General features: G+C 39.6%; 2 protein-coding genes across 2 annotated transcripts; one reads left to right on the forward strand and one right to left on the reverse strand.

The window, feature by feature from the left end:
* Positions 1–299: 299 nt before the first annotated feature.
* LOC127767119 (E3 SUMO-protein ligase SIZ2) lies at positions 300–8,457 on the forward strand. The gene is made up of 16 exons (XM_052292347.1): positions 300–640; positions 1,687–1,767; positions 2,168–2,216; positions 2,303–2,381; positions 2,466–2,625; positions 3,010–3,143; positions 3,513–3,581; positions 3,763–3,850; positions 4,095–4,170; positions 4,966–5,039; positions 5,177–5,284; positions 5,698–5,859; positions 6,182–6,286; positions 6,369–6,449; positions 6,537–7,551; positions 7,786–8,457. The coding sequence occupies exons 1-16, from the start codon at positions 596–598 to the stop codon at positions 7,899–7,901; spliced, it is 2,442 nt and encodes an 813-aa protein (XP_052148307.1). The 5' UTR covers positions 300–595; the 3' UTR covers positions 7,902–8,457.
* Positions 8,458–11,189: 2,732 nt separating this feature from the next.
* Positions 11,190–19,101, reverse strand: LOC127767457 (putative 3,4-dihydroxy-2-butanone kinase). Its single transcript, XM_052292805.1, has 20 exons — positions 18,920–19,101; positions 18,700–18,773; positions 18,532–18,595; positions 17,205–17,317; positions 17,065–17,112; positions 16,020–16,091; positions 15,833–15,922; positions 14,885–15,058; positions 14,632–14,715; positions 14,197–14,252; positions 13,862–13,992; positions 13,452–13,544; positions 13,248–13,312; positions 12,791–12,934; positions 12,667–12,710; positions 12,247–12,330; positions 12,093–12,160; positions 11,902–12,014; positions 11,730–11,825; positions 11,190–11,592 (listed from the first exon to the last, which is right to left on the reverse strand). Exons 1-20 carry the CDS (start codon positions 18,957–18,959, stop codon positions 11,461–11,463), a joined length of 1,785 nt encoding a protein of 594 aa, XP_052148765.1. The 5' UTR covers positions 18,960–19,101; the 3' UTR covers positions 11,190–11,460.
* Between the last annotated feature and the right edge of the window lie 1,860 nt (positions 19,102–20,961).

The following is a 20,961-nucleotide window of genomic DNA, read 5'->3' on the forward strand; positions in this document are numbered from 1 at the left end:
TAACGCTGAACGAAAAAATTCATGACTCATTAGCTCGCTCGGCTCTTCACCAGCTCGATTCGATTCATCGTATTTTTTCTAACGAGTAAAGCTATCATTTCAGCTGGTTAGCCATATCGAGCCAGCTCGAGCTAAAGGTGGGCTCACGAGGTGGACAATCAACATGCTGAACTCCCAACTTGAAGAGCACTTCTCTCCACTATAGGGAAGGAGTAGCCCAATTCTCCCCTAGGCCCATCCAAGCCCAACAAGAATACTCCTCCAAACCCTAATCCTCCCATACCAATTGCAATTGGTTGATCCCCAAATCACTCCAGCCGCCCCCCTGGCTGGCTCTGCCTCTGGCTCCGGTTCTTGCCGCTCGCGATCCCCAAAGCGCGGCAATCCGCCGCACGCGCGCGCGCGCGCTCGCACTCCCTCCGCCCCGCCGCGCCGTCCTTCCTGACGCGGCGTCTCGCCGCCGCCGCCAGGTTGGTGGTCGTCGCTTCAGGTTCGCGGAAGCCAGCGCGTGGGCAAGCGTCCTGGCCTCCAGGGACGAGCCAGGGTTCGCCGGGAAGGAGGACGGTGAGTTCATTCCCCATCGGATTTTCCAGCCATGGCGCTCGACCCCGCCGACGATCCGCTGCTCGCCGATTGCAAGGTAACCGTAATCCATCTAATCTTTTTTGAGTAAATTTCACAAAACTACAGGTATTTTGCATAATTTATCACGAAACTACAAATTTAAGAGCTTGTTTCACAAACCTACAGATTCAGTGTCTCCGTTTATCACAAAGTTACAGGTATTTTGTACAATCTATCACAAAACTACAGATTTAAGAACTTGTTTCACAAAACTATAGATTTAGTGTATTCGTTTATCACAGAGCTACACATTTAGTGTCTTCATTTATCACAAAACTACATATTTAGTGTCTCCATTATCACAAAACTACATTTTTTAATAATGCTAAAACCTGTAGATTTGTGATAATGAAGATACTAAACTTGTAGTTTTGTGATAAATGAAGATATTAAATCTGTAGTTTTGTAAAACAAGTTCCTAAATCTGTAGTTTTGTGATATATTGTGCAAAGTACCTGCAGTTTTGTGATAAACGAAGACATTGAATCTATAGTTTTGTGAAACAAGTTCTTAAATCTGTAGTTTTGTGATAGATCGTGCAAAGTATATGTAGTTTTATGAAATTTACTCACCTTTTTTTTTTGGGGTGGGGGGGGGGGGGGTGGCGGTTGGTCTGGATGGATGGTGCCATGTCTCTTGCTTCTACCTAAAGCCCTCCTCTTCCATCCGTCCCGATTCATTAAGATTTTCCAACTCGATCTGCGTATACCGCTCCTTTCTTTACAATTCATCAGTTTCATGTTGCCTTAGATTACCCCCATTTTTCATGTTACCACTATCTTTCTTTTATCAAGAACCCATCTTTTTTGCATTTCCGGCTGGAATGCAAGGCACTGGGGCAGCCACTTGACAGCATGCTTAATTTCTTGTTCAAAAGGTTGCTCACAAATCTATTGTCAATGCTACATTAATCTTTTTTCACTTGTGCTGTTTCCCATAGCTTGGCAACTTTGTCTTACTAACGTTGCTATATGGAACACATTTGGTAGATGGATTATTTATGTTGGTGAGCCCAAATAGCTTATGCCTCCTTTTTATGTTTAAACATCATTTTGCATGCAGTACAAGTTGAATCACTTTAGAATAAAAGAGCTAAAGGATGTCCTGCATCAGCTTGGACTTCCAAAGCAAGGAAGGAAACAGGTTTGTTCACTGCATCTTCCTTCATCTTTTTCATTACACAATTACTTTCTAGTCATCGCTTAATTAACACCAATGGCGCTAGTTACCATTCTTCCTTTTCCTTTTCTTAACTACGTAAAATCGCTCCCTCTCTTAAAAGAACTTCTTAAAAAAACTGGTCCACCCTTAAAAAGACATCGTCTAAAAAAAATCTGGTGATCCTGTAATCCCGTTACCATGTATGGACATGTAACTAGTATTGTGGGAAAATGTGAGATTCAGTTGGGTTTAATGGCCTCCATGGCAATAGCCCAGACATATTTTGCAATTAAATTAACTTGTATGTGACTTCTAGTATTGCACATATGGGATTTGTTCACTTATGGACCATTTGGGTCTTGTGCGTTCGCTTCATTTACAGGAACTTGTGGACAAAATTATAGCAGTATTGTCTGATCAACAAGAACAAGGTACATTACACTGTTGCTTTTGAAATTTTGATATTTTTTACTGGTGTCGACTACTAAAAGGTCATGATTTCATTTTGTTCTTGCAGACTCCAGATTGAATGGCTTGCCAAACAAAAAGATGGTTGGGAAAGAAACTGTGGCTAAAATAGTTGATGACACTTTTGCGTGAGCTTACTTTCTTTATATACCTTGTTCAATGATCCAATTAGCTATTTACAAGGCATTATAAACTTTGTGTACTGCTTCCAGAAAAATGAATGGCTCCACAAATGCTGTTCCAGCCTCTAGAAACCAGACTGACTCGGGGCACATTGTAAAGCCTAAAAGGAAGTCAGATGATTCTGCTCAGTTGGATGTCAAAGTCCGTTGTCCCTGTGGTTATTCCATGGCCAATGATTCCATGATTAAGGTACTGTTCAGAAATTCATATTGCAGTTACAAGTATAATCATGCAATATCTAATTGTCCTCCACCAGCCAATCCAACAGAACCTGTAAAATTTTTCTAAACCTTGTACTGATCATGCTGAATTATTTGGGTTACTATTCATTTATGATTTATCCATCATGAGTCTTATGTGCTGAAACTTGAATACAGCTAATTGTTTTGGGTTACACATTTATTCATCGTGAGTCTTATGTAAAACAGAAATGTTATACCAAATGTAGCACCTAAGTGTTGTGTTATTTCATTATTTCAAAAATTGGTAGCATCTCGTAATCTTTTTCGTGACAGTTCCTGTTGCTTGCTTCTGTTTAGTGTTATTATCCACAATTTGTTTGCCCCTTTTCAGTGTGAAGGTCCACAATGCAATACACAGCAACATGTAGGCTGCGTTATCATATCTGAGAAGCCTGCAGACAGTGTTCCTCCAGAATTACCACCACACTTTTATTGTGATATGTGCCGAATCACTCGAGCTGACCCGTAAGTTCTTCTATACTCTCTGATGTAGCAACTCATGCTTACTGAACCACCCAATTGTCCTGCGATCACATGCTTAATTTCTTCCTTGTGCCATAATGATGTGGTATATCAAGTTCTTCATGGTAGTTCAAGCTCAAACATCTTATTCTTTTAGTTCTGTGGCATTATTTATTTATTTATAGAACTATTTTTTTTCTGAGCAAAACCATTTTTTCTGTGAACTTTAAAACTCTATGATTTCTCTTTATTCCCGTTATGTGCGTTTTCTTGTACGACATTGTTAGGCTGAGTACATAATTTACCAAATTCCTATTTGGTCTTGATATCATAGCATATTTTTCTAACATGATTTCCTTCTTTAACTTGCAGTTTCTGGGTTACTGTTAATCATCCTGTACTTCCAGTCTCAATAACTCCCTGTAAAGTAGCGTCTGATGGGTGAGTTATCTATTATTTTGTCACCAAAGAACATTATTTAATGTTGGTTCCCAAAATGTTGGTATTGTCACATGTGGAATAGAAGGGTCGATCTGGGGGCAAGTGGGCAGGATGGATCCTACATTGTTCTCCACTTCCTTTTTTCCCCTCTTTTTTGTTTGTGATTCATGCTTATGTCCAGGTCATATGCTGTACAGTATTTCGAGAAGACCTTTCCGCTATCAAGAGCTAATTGGGAGATGCTTCAGAAAGATGAATATGACCTCCAGGTTAACTCCCTGTTCCAATGAACCATCATTAATTTTGTTCACGATGACCATTCCTAATCATTTTGAGCCATAACTTATTAAGATCTGTAAAATCGAACCTTTGCAAAGACATCTCAGTATAGAGTATAAACTATGGTTATTATGCTTTCTTATTGATTTTATGCTAGAGAATATTTGAGTTGTTTGACCAATATGTATCCAATTATGGCCTTGATTTTCTGTTGCATTCTTTATTTTCATGCAGGTTTGGTGTATCCTATTCAATGATAGCGTACCTTTCAGGATGCAGTGGCCTTTACATTCTGATATTCAAATTAATGGTATATGCCTGAGTTTTCTGTGCAACAATACATATTCTATAACAGGGTTAATAGAAAACGGTTTATTCAGTTAAAGAATCATGTCCTCAAACTCATTGCAAATGGTATATGCCTGAGCTTACTGTACGTAACAATGTATATTCTATAATAGGGTTCATAGAGAACGGTTTATTCAGTTAGAGAATCACGTCCTCAAACTCATTGCACTAGTTTTGTTTGTATAATCCATGCTAGACTAACAGAACAGTGTCGTGGAACATACATTGTTTAATACGCTGCTTTGTTATCAGCAGTTCTTTTACAGCTTGTTGAATTTTTGGACGGTGTGTTTTCTGCCTTGAACTTGGTTGAAGGGCCTCATAATCTCGTGGCTAATCAGTGTTTGCTGTTAGGATGTCTTGAGCTTATGTTTTCTGTGGTACAATTGAGCCTATTTGCCCAAGCTAGGTGGATGATGGTGCCTGTTACTGCATTAAAAACCAAACTTCATCTTCAGCTCATATTTTGTTGCATTACCAGTTGTTTTGCTCCTCGTTTTACTTTATTGTGGGTGATTTGTGCATGCACATCTTTTTGCATCTATGTTTTCATGCACTTGCATATTCCTTTATTTCGGCAATTTAGAAATGTAGCACCTTGCAAGTTTACATCCTTTTAGCTATATCTGATCTCTTGTCACTTCATACGTTATCTTAAACATGCCGTGATAAATGGTCTTCTGTACCGAATAATTGTTGAAATGTTCAATCATAAATCTGAACTGTTCATGTTGGCAATTGGTTTTCTTTTCTTCAGGTATTCCTATTAGGGTTGTCAACAGGCAACCCACACAACAGTTAGGGGTGAATGGTAGAGACGATGGTCCAGTTGTAAGCATCTTATTCTCATAAAGCATGCTATTCTCTTATTCAATTATTCATCTGAGATATTATATACATCATCTCTGTCAACTACTAGCTATTCTGTTTGGATATTTAATCCTCCCTGCCCATTTTTCTGTATCCAGTTAACAGCATATGTGAGAGAAGGGTCTAATAAGATTGTCCTATCTAGAAGTGACTCTCGCACATTCTGTTTGGGAGTCAGGATTGCCAAGAGGAGATCTGTAGAACAGGTAACTGCTTCTTGTAAGTGCACAGCCATTGTTAATCAAAATATTATTCAGAAATACATTTTTAGCAGAAAAAGGTTGTTCTGGAATCTGGATCAGCATACAGTTGGGATATTTCTTGGTCATCTGATCTTGATACCTCCCTTTTTCACAACAAATGCTTGATGTGTTTTAGCTCATTTCCTTCCTTTTTCTTTTTACCTCTGTATGCTTATCCATTCGTATATCTATTTTATGTGATGAAAAATTCCAAACAATACTTAAAACATATGTAGCTTGTTGGATATGGCCAGAACTCGGTCGATTCTCTCAGCATCTACAACACAAGCTGGTACCTGGGAGGAACATGGCAACTCTTGAGATTTAGGAACCCTGTTTTATTTATCAAAGGTCCTCTAAATTTTCATAGCATACAGGTCCTATCTTTGGTGCCAAAGGAACAAGATGGTGAGAACTTTGATAATGCCCTTGCTCGTGTGCGTCGCTGTGTTGGTGGTGGAACCGAGGCAGATAATGCTGACAGTGACAGTGATATTGAAGTTGTAGCTGATTCTGTCTCTGTGAATCTCCGATGCCCTGTAAGTACTGTGACTATTTCTGAGAATGCTTTAGGTCCTTAATGATATTCCTGTTCATTGGAGTGTTGGCGTATATGCAGTCTAAAGTTTTTCTATATATGTTGCACCCCTGACACTATAGGTCTTAACTTTACTCTTGCTTGAATTATCATCTGTATGTGTTCATTATAATTTTCAACCTGGATGTTTTTGTGATCCTATTTTACTAACCATATAATGTTTTATTCATAGTATTACTGACACTACTTCATGCAAAGTTAGCTATGAAGTACTCCTATGATATCTGTATAATGTCTCATGAAAATGCCTTTTATCTTGACAGATGACTGGTTCAAGGATCAAGATAGCTGGCCGGTTCAAACCCTGCGTTCACATGGGTTGTTTTGATTTAGAAGCTTTTGTGGAACTTAATCAACGTTCAAGAAAGGTTTGATTATCTTTCTCACATCAGTTAGCATGTTTCTCTCTTTTTCCTTGTCTAACCAAACTATGTTTCTTCTTGTTTGCAGTGGCAGTGCCCAATTTGCCTGAAAAACTACTCTTTGGACAACATAATCATTGATCCTTACTTCAACCGCATAACTGCTTTGGTGAGTTTATAGTGGAAATGAATTTCATGTTCGTATCTACACCATTCCATCATGCCATCTGCTGATTTGTTGTATTTTGTCATCTAGGTCCAAAGTTGTGGAGATGATGTATCTGAAATTGATGTCAAGCCTGACGGTTCCTGGAGAGTCAAGGGTGGAGCAGAACTGAAGGGTCTTGCACAGTGGCATTTACCTGATGGCACTCTCTGTATGCGTACAGATACAAGGTCCAAGCCCAACATAAGAATTGTAAAGCAAGAGATTAAAGAAGAACCGTTGTCTGAAGAAACAGGTGGCCGTCTTAAGTTGGGAATCAGAAGAAACAACAATGGCCAGTGGGAAATTAACAAGAGATTGGATTCTAACAATGGTCAGAATGGATATATTGAAGATGAAAACTGTGTTGTTTCAGCAAGCAACACTGATGATGAGAACAGCAAAAATGGAATCTATAATCCAGAACCAGGGCAATTCGATCAACTAACCAGCAATATCTATGATCTTGATTCTTCTCCTATGGATGCACATTTTCCTCCAGCACCAACAGAGCAGGATGTAATAGTTCTGAGTGACTCAGATGATGATAATGTTATGGTGTTATCACCTGGTGATGTTAATTTCAGTTCAGCACATGACAATGGGAATGCATTCCCACCCAACCCACCTGAAGCTTCAGGAATTTGTGGGGAACAACCTAGAGGAGCCGGCCCAGATGTGACTTCATTTCTTGACGGTTTCGATGATCTGGAACTGCCATTTTGGGAATCTTCGAGCTCTCAAGATGCTGCAGGCACACAGGTGACAGACAATCAATGCGAAATGCAAAATTTCATTGTCAACCATCAATTTTTGCACGAGCCAATTTTAGGGGTTAACTTGGGTGGAACAGCAGCATCAAACACACTGGAATGTGAGCATGATGGTGCGTTACAAGCTTGTCAGTCTAGTGATCAAGATGGTGACCAGAATCAAACATGCCATGATGGGCACTCCGGGGATTTGACAAATCTTAGTATCATTAGCACTCAAGATAGTTTAACTAATGGCAAAAATGCTTCTCAGAAAAGGACAAACTGTGAAGATGGCACGGCAGGTTTAGACGGTATGAATGAACTAACCAGCTCCTGATTTATGAGTTCTTTTGTTTTTCTCCCTCAATAATAGTCTAACAATGCGCTGCAAAAAGTATTAAATATACACCAACCTTTGCAAATGCACACTTCAATATAGAAGTATGCCAGGTTTTGTTCGTGTCGGATATTAATATATTACTTGCACAATCGTGGCTATAGTGCTGCGTAGGAAGACATAATATTTGAATCCATATGTGATGCAGGCTCAGTTGTCAGGAGCGCGAATGGCTTGAGAGGAGAGATGCCACCACTTGGGCAGGAGCAGGATCGTACAGTTAGACAAAAGTTGATACTAACAATCGAGTCAGACTCTGATTAGCAGCTGATGCTATTTGATGTATGGTCCCTGCTATAGTGCTATGCCCCCCAGATGCATGCACCATCACTTATTTTTTGGCTGTGCACTAACTAAGAAGGGCATCACTTCTTTTTTGGTTGTGCCCTAGTTGAGAAGGGATAGATGTTGGAGCTATGGTGGATGGATTGATGTTTGGCGGCAAGAAGCTGGGTCGGTTATCCTTGCTTCTACTAAGGTGGTATTGATTGATACAGTTAGGTAGGGTAGGTCCATTGTGTAGGCAGCAATTTTGTAGCTAGCTTGCATATACATCACAATGGAATTGCAGTGACAGAAGTTAGCTGATGTAAATATCATATGATGCTTTTCTGTTGCCTGGTGTACATATTATATGATGTTTTTTTTTTTCTGTTGGTTGGTTACATATAGAGAGTTACTCCCCCTGGTGATGTGTACTTGACGTTGGTAGTGTTATTTCTTATTAGTAACGTCAAATAAACATGACTCGGAGGGAATACTATTTGTTTTTCCCAAATTTGTTGAAGGAAGTAACAAGGTCAATTGGTCAGGTGGTGAATACTGCTTTCGTCTATATATTCCAGACGTGATAAGATGCTCATCCATGGAAGTGCAGGTGGTCTAGCTAGCCTTTTATTAACTTGCTAAGGACTTTCACAATGCACTGACGTGGCATTCAGCTCGAGCCAGCCATGTCAGAGATTCCACTGCTAAGGGCTTTCACAGTGCACTGATGTGGCATTCAGCTCGAGCCAGCCACGTCAGAGATTCCACTCCACCGTCTGCCAGTTCTGTTGCTTCACAAAGAACGCGGAGCCATATATTGTCATAAGTTCTTCGTTAGATTTCGTAGGTCTGGACCTACTGCCCACACCTTTGTGTCCCGTGCCACCTGCTCCAGCTGCAAGGCAGAGGATCGGAGGATAGGTAGCGAGGAGAATGGGAAAGGAGCGGCTAGATCCGATTGAAGGAGCCTGCATCAACCACCGTCGAGGAGCTCAATGGTGGCGGCAACCCCCTGCGATCCTCCCTCCGGCGCTGGATCCGCCCACCGATGGCGGCGAGATGTATGGACCGGGCAGGAGAAAAGCAGACAAGGGAAGAGAGGCACATGCGCCACAGACCTTGTCGAAGCTCGCCTTTGCCGACGCCGCAGCCATCATCAGAGCTCACCTCGACCATCGGATTCGAGACTGGGGGACGAAGATCGTTAGCGGCTTAGGCCCGAGCCGCGGTGGGGTTTCGGAGCCCGCGAGCTCGACCGCAACCGCCTCCAACTTCAGATCCGGCGAACTCAGTGGCGCCATCATCCGCGGCTCGGTCTCGGCCTAAGGTGCTGCCCCACAGCCGCTTCATTCCCTGCCCGACATGTTGCCGCTTGGGCAGCCCACGCGTCACTTCCTCTGTCGGTGACTAGTGGGGAAAAGCAAAGGGAAGAGAGAAAGAGAGATGAGAAGATGAAAAGTGAGAAGTAAGAGGAAGATGAAGATAAACATTAAGTTTTTCACGCAAAACGAGATGGTAATAACGTGTGATTAATTGAGTTTTAATTATTACAAACTTGAAAAATGGATTAATATGATATTTTAGAGCAACTTTCATATAGAAAATTTTCGCACGAAACATACCGTTCAGCAGTTTGAAAAGCGTGCCACGAGTATCCAAATTTTTATCCTATGGCTGTAGAAGAAATGAACAGGGCCGAAGGTGTGACTCACTGTAATAAGACTCCTATTTAAGACCACATGCATTATAGATGGTGTTTCTTACACGGTTCCTGATCTAGTTGGTGGCTTTAACTTCTCAAATGTGGTACCTGCGGAATTAATCTTCCAGCTAGTGATCCATGTTTTTGAGGATAAGTAGCATAATTTCTTAATGATTTCTGTTGGTCGTACGGGAAGCAAGCCTAATCCAACCAGGTGGGCCACTCTGGTTGGCCCTCCACCACTTAGCACTTACTATATAGGCAAATTTTGCTACATGACATTGCGACTTCACGGTTTTAGCTGTAGTACACTGCACGAAGTTACTTTAGGAGAAATGCACTATGTAAATGTGGTTATTTGTCAAAGGACACTCCATCCATTAAATTAATGTTTTTTGCTGACTACGAAGTTACTTTAGGAGAAATGCACTATGTAAATGTGGTTATTTGTTAAAGGACACTCCATCCATTAAATTAATATTTTTTGCTGACTAGATAAGAAGGGACCAAGATACCTCTAAAGCAGCCAAAATAAATGGGGCAATCATATCGGTTTAATAGTCTGCTGGGGCGTTTTAGCATTGAGAACACATCTCTAGCCGTGTGGAGTATGCATTCAGGTTGTGTGAAGAATCCCATCCCCTCCCCTGAATACACACTGTGGTGGTGGATAAAGGAAAAGTCTATACGTACTAACTTTTTCTTACTAAATTTTTACTAACACTGACATGTCATGCTATGAGTGCATCTAGATTTTTTATAACTTCCATCTACTTGAATCAAACGGTTGAGATGATTGTTAGTACAAATTTAGTAAGAAAAATTTAGTATAAATTTAGTAAGAAAAATTTAGTACGTGTAACGGTGCTCGGTGGATAAACCGGATGACACTATTGTCGGTCTTGTGGATGACGAAATGCTACAGTGATTGCCGTCACCAAATTAGGGGGGGGAAATCCAGATTTGGTTCCAAATCAATTCAGCCTGTTTTCTTGCTCTTCGTTTCTTGGGTGGGTGCACCGGTCCAGTAGCATTGTTTTCTCATCATAATTTATTTTCAGCATTAGATATAGATATTAACTACTCCCTCCGTCCCGTAATACAAGGGATTTTCAATTTTTGCTGGCAACGTTTGACCACTCGCTTATTCAATTTTTTTTTGCAAATATAGAAAACAAAAAGTTTTGCTTAAAGTACTATAGATAATAAAGTAAGTTACAAATAAAATAAAAAATAATTTCAAAAATTTTTGAATAAGACGAGTGGTCAAATGTTGCAAGCAAAAACTCAAAATCCCTTATATTATGGTACGGAGGGAGTAGTTAAGAACACATATAAAAGCTTTATTGACAAATTATCTTTTATCACTAATAAGCATTGAGGTGAAACGATGTGGTTGCCTGCAAGCAAACAAGCAGACAAGCACACTCAGCTCCACGCCGGAGAGCTGCCGACTTGCCGCCCTTGCAAGGCTCAAGCTGGAATACCGTGTGACTTGACTGACTGCGTACCAGTCATCAAAACGAAATAGCAGAAGCATCTCAGGCAAAACATATCGTCGTATCATCGAGCGCATGAAAAGATGGCATCGAAGAGGCAAAAGCACAGCTTCACTTCATGCTTGGAATATCGTCTACAAACTCTTCAATAAAAGAGCTCTTTTGTATGATGTGAGGGCAAAAGAATACGGAACTCGATTTCTCGGCCCATGCAGAAAGGCACAAGCGGAAACCAAATCTGAAGGGGTGGGTGAGAAAACGCCCCCAGAATTTCGTCGTCAGTCAGTATAATCGTACTTTTGGTCTATGAATGAGGCATAGCGTGCACATATATAATAGCATGCCATGCGCTACCCTAGCTATCCGAGGCGTGCAGCTTACTCTTCACTGCATGAGCCGCCGCACGGTACCATGCTGCTGCAGCAACTGCTCCTGGATCAGGAACTGATGCCACCAGGTCGGGAGCAATGTATGACGACCGTCCTGCCTGCATGTGCAAGCGAATTTTGTTACTTTCGGACGGAATATAATCGAAGGAAATCTCCGAAGTCACTCTAGTGTGTAGCAATCTAGCAGCAGTAGCAATCTAGAAACGTAGTCGTGGAATGGAGCTAAAGAGCATACCTTCGCTTGCATCTGTTTAGTGGATTCAGCACCAGCTGATGCTGCTTCAGAAGACGCGATAAAGGCAGTCACAGGATCGTCCCCGGCTTTGAGAGACTGTTTAAGCACGATGAGTTCATCAAACTAGAAATGGTAAACGATATGCCAAGAGCAAGTGGATTCAAGAAGGGACCTGTTTCAGAACTGTACGTGCAGGAATTAGAGCATCCAACATTGTGCGGTACCCTGCACTAGCACCACCATATTTGCTAACCGCAGCAACAGAGGCCTCCAAAGCATCAGCCCCTGCAGAAAAGCAGCAAAAATTATTTCAAGCACGCAAATATTTTAGATGTCATTGCACTCATGATGTGAATCTCTTACATTCATTTGCACCAATACTTGTGTTCTGTTTTAAGCTTGCATATGCAGCTTTGCAAAGTATGTCATACCTGAAACATAATAAAAAGAAGGATTACATTTCTGTGAATTAAATGGTCGATAGTGAAACAGAGGTAGACATGCACAGATTTCTTACAAGATTCCACTTGTTCCACCCATCACTCTCCGGACTGTTGACCCAATCTCATTAATTGTTCCAGCTGCATCATTCATTGGGTAGCTGGCAAAGACGAATATGCACTAGAAATTGGTCAACTAGTACATGCAACTAGGGGAAAAGATGCCCAACTTAAAAATATAAATCGGGATGAAGACTGGCTGGCTTGCAGTACTACGAATACGTTATAAACTTGTCTCAGGTAAAGTTACAACCAAATTGCTGATTTTCATGTATTGTTTGAAGGAAAGGAATTAGAAATCAAAGAAGCTTGTATTATAATTATTTAATTATAGTAAATTGTTCATTTGTAATACATATGTTCAGCAAAAATAAAACATTAAAATACTGTAGGTAACAGGAAACAATCAACAATAATATAGCATTCTTCTAACTTACCGCTTCTTCATATCTTCAAGAATAGTTGTTGCACCTCTATACATCTGAAAAATACAGACAAATATTTTATCTTAAAATAGCTATATCATGAGAGGTTAAATTGGCAACCCATTCTTAGCCTCACCGTGGTTCCACAGTCACCATCACCCACTTTACTATCCCATTCATTTAAGTTATCCTTGATATTGATAATTTCTTTAGCCCCTGCTTCAATAGCAGCCTCCAGAATACACCCTTGCTTGCTTAACTCCTGAGGTTCAGTGAGAATCTGCAGATAAATCATCGTAATTAGGAGGTTCTATGTGGTAACCGATGGACTGATGACATGCATATGCCAGCATGGTTTGAAAAATCCAAATACTAATATTTTGACTAACCGTGCTATTATTTTCATAAATGAAAATGATTTCAGAATTTATTTATTTATATTTCCCCTTTTTGCTGTAAACTCAGGGTATGAAATCAAGTTAGCCCATGAAGAACCAGCAGTATGCAGCTCTTTTATACTTCCAAACTACCGTGCAAATGAACTTATAGGCAGCAGGACAGCATGGAAAAGGCTCAAAAGAATTTCACTTTTCCTCATCATCCTTCCCTGATGGTGATGGTGGTACTGGAACAGGAATTTTTGCTGGTGGACGATTTCCTGAATCAACAATAAATTTAGAAATCTGATGATTCAGCAGAAAACGTGTGATAAGGGAAACTATTCTGGGCTTGTATACAGGTAAACAGACTAACAATCACATATGAAAAGCAAAAACTTCTGCCAGAAAGAACATTACCTTCAGATCCAACAGGCCAAGCCGGAGCTTTAGTTGGAGCATCAAGTCGCTGCAAAATGTTTTCATCTGATCTCATAATAGTGATAGAGAACCCTGCAAGTCAAAACAGGATACTTGCATAAGAATGCAAATTAACCATAACTCTAAGCTTATATAGTGTATAGACGACAGAAAGGTATATATATAAACATCATGTTGAAGGGAGAACAAGGTTATATGTTAACCAGAAAAGATTCGTGAGATTTGGTCAAACAAATCCATACTATTTTTATTGATGCAACCATCACAGATCATCATAATTTAATGCATTTTCACTGGACATGTTCCCAACTAATTTATGCTGAGAAATGTTTATACACCCTTGACAGAAGCTCTGATTATCTTATGGAGATATAAATGGTAGAACTGACCAGCCATATCAAGTGAAGTCATAAGTGTGCCAGTGTAGACTCTGTCAACAGCAATCCCATACTCCAATTGTAATTCAGGAACTGCTTTTCTTGCTGCAATCATAAGTTCCATGATAGGAGTTGCACCCAATCTGCATTTCAAAGTTGGGATCAAACGATCAGGTAATACTACAGTGTAAGGCAACTGCTCATCATAGGTCAGAATGTTGGACCAAGATACCAAAAGTAAAAGGCTTTTTTTACCTTCCCTGTGAAACTAAATGCTGATAAAGTAAGCAAACCATATGATAATCATTGAGATATGGTGAAACGAAAATTCTAAGATCTTTAGTTACCCATTGATTAGGAGGACAACATTGCTCCCTCTTGTGATAGGAAGATACTGAGTTTCCTGGAAGGATGCATTGCCATCACATAAACAATAAAATGCATCTATAACTAAACAGTGCAAACAAAAATGTATGTATTTCATGAACAGCAGAAAATATGGATCCATGGTACTGAAATGAAATGGACAAAATGACCCACAAAAATCCTGCTAACAACTTTAAATGTTTGAGGTTTCAACTGCAAGCTTTGCTATTCAAGCTAAACTAAAAAAAAATCATCCTTTATGAAGAATGGAAAACATGGATTCAAGGTACTCAAATAAAATGGATTAAATTAGTAAAACAGATGCTAATGGTAACTAAAATGCTTGCGGGTTCAACTGAACGAGAAATGGAGAAACATAAAAAGCCTAGAAAAAAAATAGCATATCATAAACATACCTGTGACAATATCTGCTTAAGAACATGTTCTACTACTACATCAATGGGCTGGAGCTCAACAACAGCAACACCAGGTTCTCCATGCTGCGGAACAAAAAACGTGTTTCATATTTGGGGAACATGCAAATTTACAGCACTCAGCATGGAAATGATCAGATACAAAGGCACAAAAACTAATAAGTAAACTAAATTCAAGTAATGACAATTATTTCTGTGCTTAATGAGAATAATAACTGACAAGGTTTAATCTTACAATTCCAAGGCCAAGCTCCATTTGCTTAGGACCCAAGCGATCAGATGTCACCTGACCAGGCAATGTGCAAACAGAAAGTGCAACTCCCATTGTACCAACAACCTCAGATGCATGTTTTGCTTCTGCAGCAACTTCTGCAAGAGATAAGCCAGCATCTGCAGCAGCCCCAGCAACCTGTAAAATCCAAACAAACTTCAGACTTAGAGGACAACAAGAAATAAGTGCAACAAAGGATTGATTCATTCAAGTTAAGCCCAGAACTTGTTGATAGACCACAAGGACAAAGTTTTTTTTGTTCAGCATGCGTATATACCTTGTACTCCCTCCGTCCCAAAATAAGTGAAGTTTTGCACTATTCACGTTCAACGTTTGACCGTTCGTCTTATTTGAAATTTTTTTAGGATTAGTATTTTTATTGCTATTAGATGATAAAACATGAATAGTACTTTATGTGTGACTAAATATTTTTAATTTTTTCACAAATTTTTCAAATAAGACGGATAGTCAAACGTTGGGCACGGATATCCACGGCTGCACTTATTTTGGGACGGAGGTAGTTAGAAACAACCTAATTAATTAATATGTACACATATCATAAATGTTCTAAGTGCAAGCTGGAAAAGGATGGTTCCATCAGATAATTTTACCATGAGCACAATACAGAAGAGATCTACAGTTCATTGACGTACTATTGAGAACAGATAATGAATTTCTGTATCTGGCAGACTAGCAACTAACTTAAAAAAGTTACACGTGTTTGTTTAAATAAGCATGGTGCAGCCTGGGGGTAAGGCTAGATGAAAATCAGAAAATAGCATCTGGCATGAACAAGTGGAAGATCAATCAAAATGAGCGGGATTTTCTCTGGTCAGCTTTGCTTGATAAGTTCCAAAGTGGAGCATGCAAGCACTGAATAAGATTGAGAAAATAATAGCAACACTAAAATACCTTGTGCACAAGGATAGTCCCTGCTAAACCTCTTCTACCAGCTATTCCTCGAGGTGGAGGGAGGGCACAATCGTCTCCAACAATAACCATCTACAGTTGGTGGACAAATATTAATTAGAAGGTAATTTGAACTTGACTTGCCATACAGAAGTACACCAAATTAGCAAGATGTCAAGTGTTCATCAACCTCCATCTTATAGCCTTCAGATTTTGCCTGCTCAGCAGCTAGTCCAAAATTGAGTCTATCACCAGTGTAGTTCTGCAAACGTTCAACAATCAAAGGTCAAAGGTGTGAAAAGGAATGAAGCATAACAAAGAAGCGATTGGCATGGCTCAAATAGAAAATTATGACAAATCAGCACTGGAGAAACAGAAATGCAGGTTGAAATATTGACAAAACAGCAGCGCTAAGCAGCATCAATATCCAAAATTACTGTTCTCCAGTTTTCTCCCTTTTTTTCATCAAACTAGTGGAGAACAGGTTACCAACAGCATAAAAACAAATATAGCATAGGATTTCTCTATCAGATTATATTCCAAATCTGGTGGCCCTCCATTTTTTCTCTGGATAACACAGGAAACTTTTATTTCTTGGGTGGGGAACAAAAAATAGAAATTTTAAGAACAGAGAAATGAGCAATAAAAAAACAAAGCTGCAATGCACCGTGAAAAGGAGCAAGATGATAGAACCTGGAAATTTTCACCCAATTACCAAAAGATCAAGTAGTATTCATGAAATAACATTCAAACAATTATATATAAATATATATTTATTCTTTTAAAAAAATGACTAATCGGCAACTTGGAATTAGCCCCACAACACTCAACACATACAAAGCTTGTTTTAACCAAATCGTGTCTACTCTACAACCCACTCACCCGTAGCTACTGTTTCCAGAATGTACAACGTAAGAGATTTAGCACGCCATCCGCAGAACAATTTAATATGTCGCGTCTTCATTTTTTTTTTTAAAAAAAAGGAGTTCATAGATTATTTTGAGGAAACAATCCTCCTCTCCATCTATCCGTTGTGTGTGTGTGTGTGTGTGTGTGTGTGTGTGTGTGTGTGTGTGTGAAGACATTACTCACGAGATAACAGCTGGTCAAAGCAGTATGTGCTAATCAAAAGAACATTGTTCAACTTCAAAGCATCAGATGATACAACATTGCAAGGCCTTAAGTGCTACCTATCATCTCAGGAATGATCTTTTAGAACAAAGGCTGCAGAGTACCTTTACTATTAGAAGGCACCCCATGGGACCAGTTACAGCTCGAATAGCCTACAATGAAAACATGCAGCTGAAACATGTAAGCTATGGTAATCTCAGCAGTAAAAGCAGCTTACACTTTTACTTTAACTGAAAGATCATACAGCTAAAATAGAATCAACGGGCGGAGAAGTGAAAACATCTCCAGAAATGGCAGCTGTCAACATTCCTGCCCCAACAAATCCAGCATGGGTTGGCTCATGGCCACTTCCACCACCTATCAACAACATTGAAATGCTTTAGTGAGATGCCATAATGTCAATCTTATGGCTATGCTCACAGGGTGATTTTGAATGCAGGAGTAATTGTGTTTTGTATGTAAGTGTAAATTGAAATTCAGTGTCAGCGATTGCAAGGAGGGCAACAACAGCTGGCTAGAGTAATAGCAGACTGAGATGCATATTTGTTAAATTGTTATACTTCCTATCAATGCCGGAAACAAAAAAAGCACTTCCATGTCATTGTATCATGATAGATGATACCATAACAAACCTGACAGAACTGCCACTTCAACCCCTAGTCTCACTTCCACTTCTTACCAAATAGTAAGAAAAATAACTGATCCACTGGGGTATTGAGACTTCTAGAGTCGCACAACAAGAATAGAGCATACATCAGATCTGATTATACTATACGGTCATAACAAACATAAAAGTGCCACATTTTTCGGAAAAAAAAATGTTAGAATGAGCTAAACAATACAGCGCATAACCAGAAAAAAGAAGTGCATACAGACTTCATAATGACAAAATGAGCATTCTGGTGGGAGACATGGTGTATTGTATACACATGGGCAAGAAGCATGTCTTTTATATCACAATACCGTGGCATACAATGCACCTTCATTATGTGCAATATATTGCTGTATACTCATGTTTCATTCATTCCAACAAAAACATGCCCAATGTACAAATTTTAAGATTGCCAATCTCAATCAGTTGACTGCATGCAAAGCCCTAATAGTTCTCAAATTCAAAACTGAAATTTCCATCCTGATCAGTGATCGCCAGATTCATTGGCAGTTCAAGGAGAACATCTACAAAATATGCGGATCTGATTGCATTGCACCATGCTTTGCTTTTGGATGCAAGAAAAAAATATTGAAGTAAATAGTTATTGACTAGACCGTTATGAAAATGTACAGAAAACAATGCTGGAGTAAACTAACTTTGTTATAATATTCCAATTTGAGGTACATTGTGTGGAAGCAAAGACTAAGTCATGAATTAGCGAGGAAAAATCTTGATTTCCATGGAAACCAATCATCCCCTCCAATTTTATGATGCAAGGTATAAACAGGACAGCTATGAACTTAGATCCAATCGTGTCAATTCATAACCAGCAAAAAGGAGGCAGTCCTATAACAAAAAACACAATTCCCAACGAAACAGACACGTACAGATTAAAAACGAAAAACACAGCTCCCCACACCTGAGATAACCGCGACCTTATCATAGGCGCCCTGCACGACATCAGCACGAAGAACAACCTTAATCTGCACACACACACACACACACACTCGAGAGATGATTCATCGCAAAATGGTCGCCAAACCAAACAGAATCGAAACCAAATTCCCCTAAAAAAAAAAAACATCACCTGAGGGAACCCGTCCAAGTACTGCAGGCCCGGGTACGTCTCCACCAGCCCCTCGATGAACTCCGTCACCACATCTGCAAAAACAAAAAAAAAAAGTTCAACCAATCCAACCCCCCGAGAACACCGGGAGCGAATAAACCCTAGGAATCGAGGCAGAAAAAAAAACTCGCGGAAATCAACGGAGAAAAAAGTGGGGGGAAATGGGCGTGGAGGCCTGTACCGTTCGGGTCATTGATGAGCTTCTTCCCCTGCAACGCCATGGCGAGGCGGGGGCGGAGGGAGCGCGGCGGCGTGAGCTCCGGCAAGCGGCGGCGGAGGAGAGGAGAGATTGGGGGGAGAAGGAGCGGGGGGGCGAGCAGTACGAAGCAAGTCGCCTTGTTGCTTCTGTGGGCGCTTGCTTGCTTCTTCGAGGGGAAGTGGGGGCTTATCCTTTTATAGACACGGATTACGGGATTAGCAGTCCACCGAAATGCGAAAAATGGAATTACCGGAATGCCCCTCCTGGTAGAACCGCCGTGGACTTTACGGGCCATTGCATGTAGGGGTGGGCAGAAAAAAACCGAACCGAAAAGACCGAGACCGAGACCGAGAAATTCGGTCATCAATTCGGTCCTAGGTAGTGAAAGACCGAATTTTGTTCGGTCAATTCGGTTAGTCTCCTCGGGTAACCGAATAGACCGAAAAGACCGAATTACCAAAAAATGTCTAAATGCAACATACAATCCACTATGTTTAATAGAATTAAACTCTAATTTTCACATCCTACTTCTTCTAGGCATGCAACCTATTAAGAGTCTTTACTCATAAGTGCTTACAATTTTTTTTTGTGATTTTTGTGTTGAAAATTTCCATTGTTTCTTTGCATATATGAAAATATTGTTGAATTTCGGTCAGGACCGAGACCGAGACCGAATTTGTCGGTCCTGACATTTTTTACTGAAATTCGGTCTTCACTTTTCAAAGACCGAAAAAACCGAAAGACCGAAAACCGAGACCGAAATTTTCGGTTAGACCGAATGCCCTCCCCTATTTGCATCATGGTGGTATAGCGGTTTATTCCGTTGAGGGCACCCACTGTACTAAAGTATAGACTATAAAAGTTTTCTAAAAATTAAGAGACCTGCTACAAAACGAGATCCCGTTGCAACGGGATAGACATATCACAGGTACCATGTCCTAGATATCACAGGTACCGGGTAACAGGTATCGAGTACCATGCAGCTGGTACCACAACAAGTATCAGGTATCAGGTATTGTATCATAGAAGGATATCCTGTTCCAATGGTATCATACCGTTGTCTAGGTTTTCTGAAAAATTAATTATAGAAATATGATTAGTGATAATAGATTTTAACATAGTGTATATTAATAAGTAGTTTTATTAAAAGTATTAGTGGATTGAATCTTCATGTAATATCTCTCGTTTTTCTCAACCTAATATTTATACATTTTATCTACTAAATTATAATAGTACAACATATTTTATAGGTGGAAGGTCATTTCGATGAAATTTTCAGAAAACTATTAAATCAATTAATTTGAATATTTTGTTCCATTCAATGTACTATTAAAAGATATGATGAATGCGAGACTTTCAATTAATTAAACCACCAAGCAATCTTTTGGGGGCTTATCTAGGATTTCTTTGTGATACTTTTTATTATTGTTACTGGTAAAAGAGAGAAGCGGTATTGAGAATGTTGATATCATAAGGTTATATTATTTTTCTGATGATTTAGATATGTATTTCTGTGAGGTTGACCGATAAGTAAGACGATGTTATTTGAACTTTGTTACGGAATACTAGTAATAAGAAATAGATGAAAAGAAAAAGAAGAGACAAACCATTCTTTTAAGGCAACCGTTCTTTTTAAAGGTAAAGTAGTGGTATACTCGTGGTATATTCCATGAATAGATGTTTTACATTAATTTCTACCGTTACAATTATGTAATATCATATCTAAAATAGGTGCTAAATAATAATGCACTTGTGAAAAAGAATATGAATATGTACCGTTTATACGTAACTAATCATATAGTTGGATGGGTACACGAGCTACAACAATAACACCAAGTTGTTTTCACCATTCCTTTTGCTTTAGAAGTGTAAAGGAACTGTCACTTCCCTGTTACAGGTGTTATGATAGTCTTACAAGTGTGTTTGTGGAAATTTTTGTTAGGTGCGTTTCCAGTCTGATTTTAAGTGTTTCTTGTAACCCTAGCTGTTATAAACAAGAGTGTGCAATGGTAAAGTTTGTAAAT

The sequence above is a fragment of the Oryza glaberrima genome, chromosome 3 (genome assembly GCF_000147395.1).
Source record: "Oryza glaberrima chromosome 3, OglaRS2, whole genome shotgun sequence".
NCBI lineage: Eukaryota > Viridiplantae > Streptophyta > Magnoliopsida > Poales > Poaceae > Oryza > Oryza glaberrima.

What these genes read in the sequence shown, in the direction of transcription:
- LOC127767119 (XM_052292347.1), top strand. Translation starts at nt 596, where the DNA reads ATGGCGCTCGACCCCGCCGACGATCCGCTGCTCGCCGATTGCAAG. An exon ending in GTCTGATCAACAAGAACAAG is followed by an intron (nt 2,217 to 2,302) that starts GTACATTACACT and finishes TTGTTCTTGCAG; the next exon opens with ACTCCAGATTGAATGGCTTG. An exon ending in CCAATGATTCCATGATTAAG is followed by an intron (nt 2,626 to 3,009) that starts GTACTGTTCAGA and finishes GCCCCTTTTCAG; the next exon opens with TGTGAAGGTCCACAATGCAA.
- LOC127767457 (XM_052292805.1), bottom strand. Translation starts at nt 18,959, where the DNA reads ATGGCGTTGCAGGGGAAGAAGCTCATCAATGACCCGAACG. An exon ending in TAAGGTCGCGGTTATCTCAG is followed by an intron (nt 17,318 to 18,531) that starts GTGTGGGGAGCT and finishes TGTTGTTGATAG; the next exon opens with GTGGTGGAAGTGGCCATGAG. An exon ending in CTTGAAGATATGAAGAAGCG is followed by an intron (nt 12,331 to 12,666) that starts GTAAGTTAGAAG and finishes CGTCTTTGCCAG; the next exon opens with CTACCCAATGAATGATGCAG.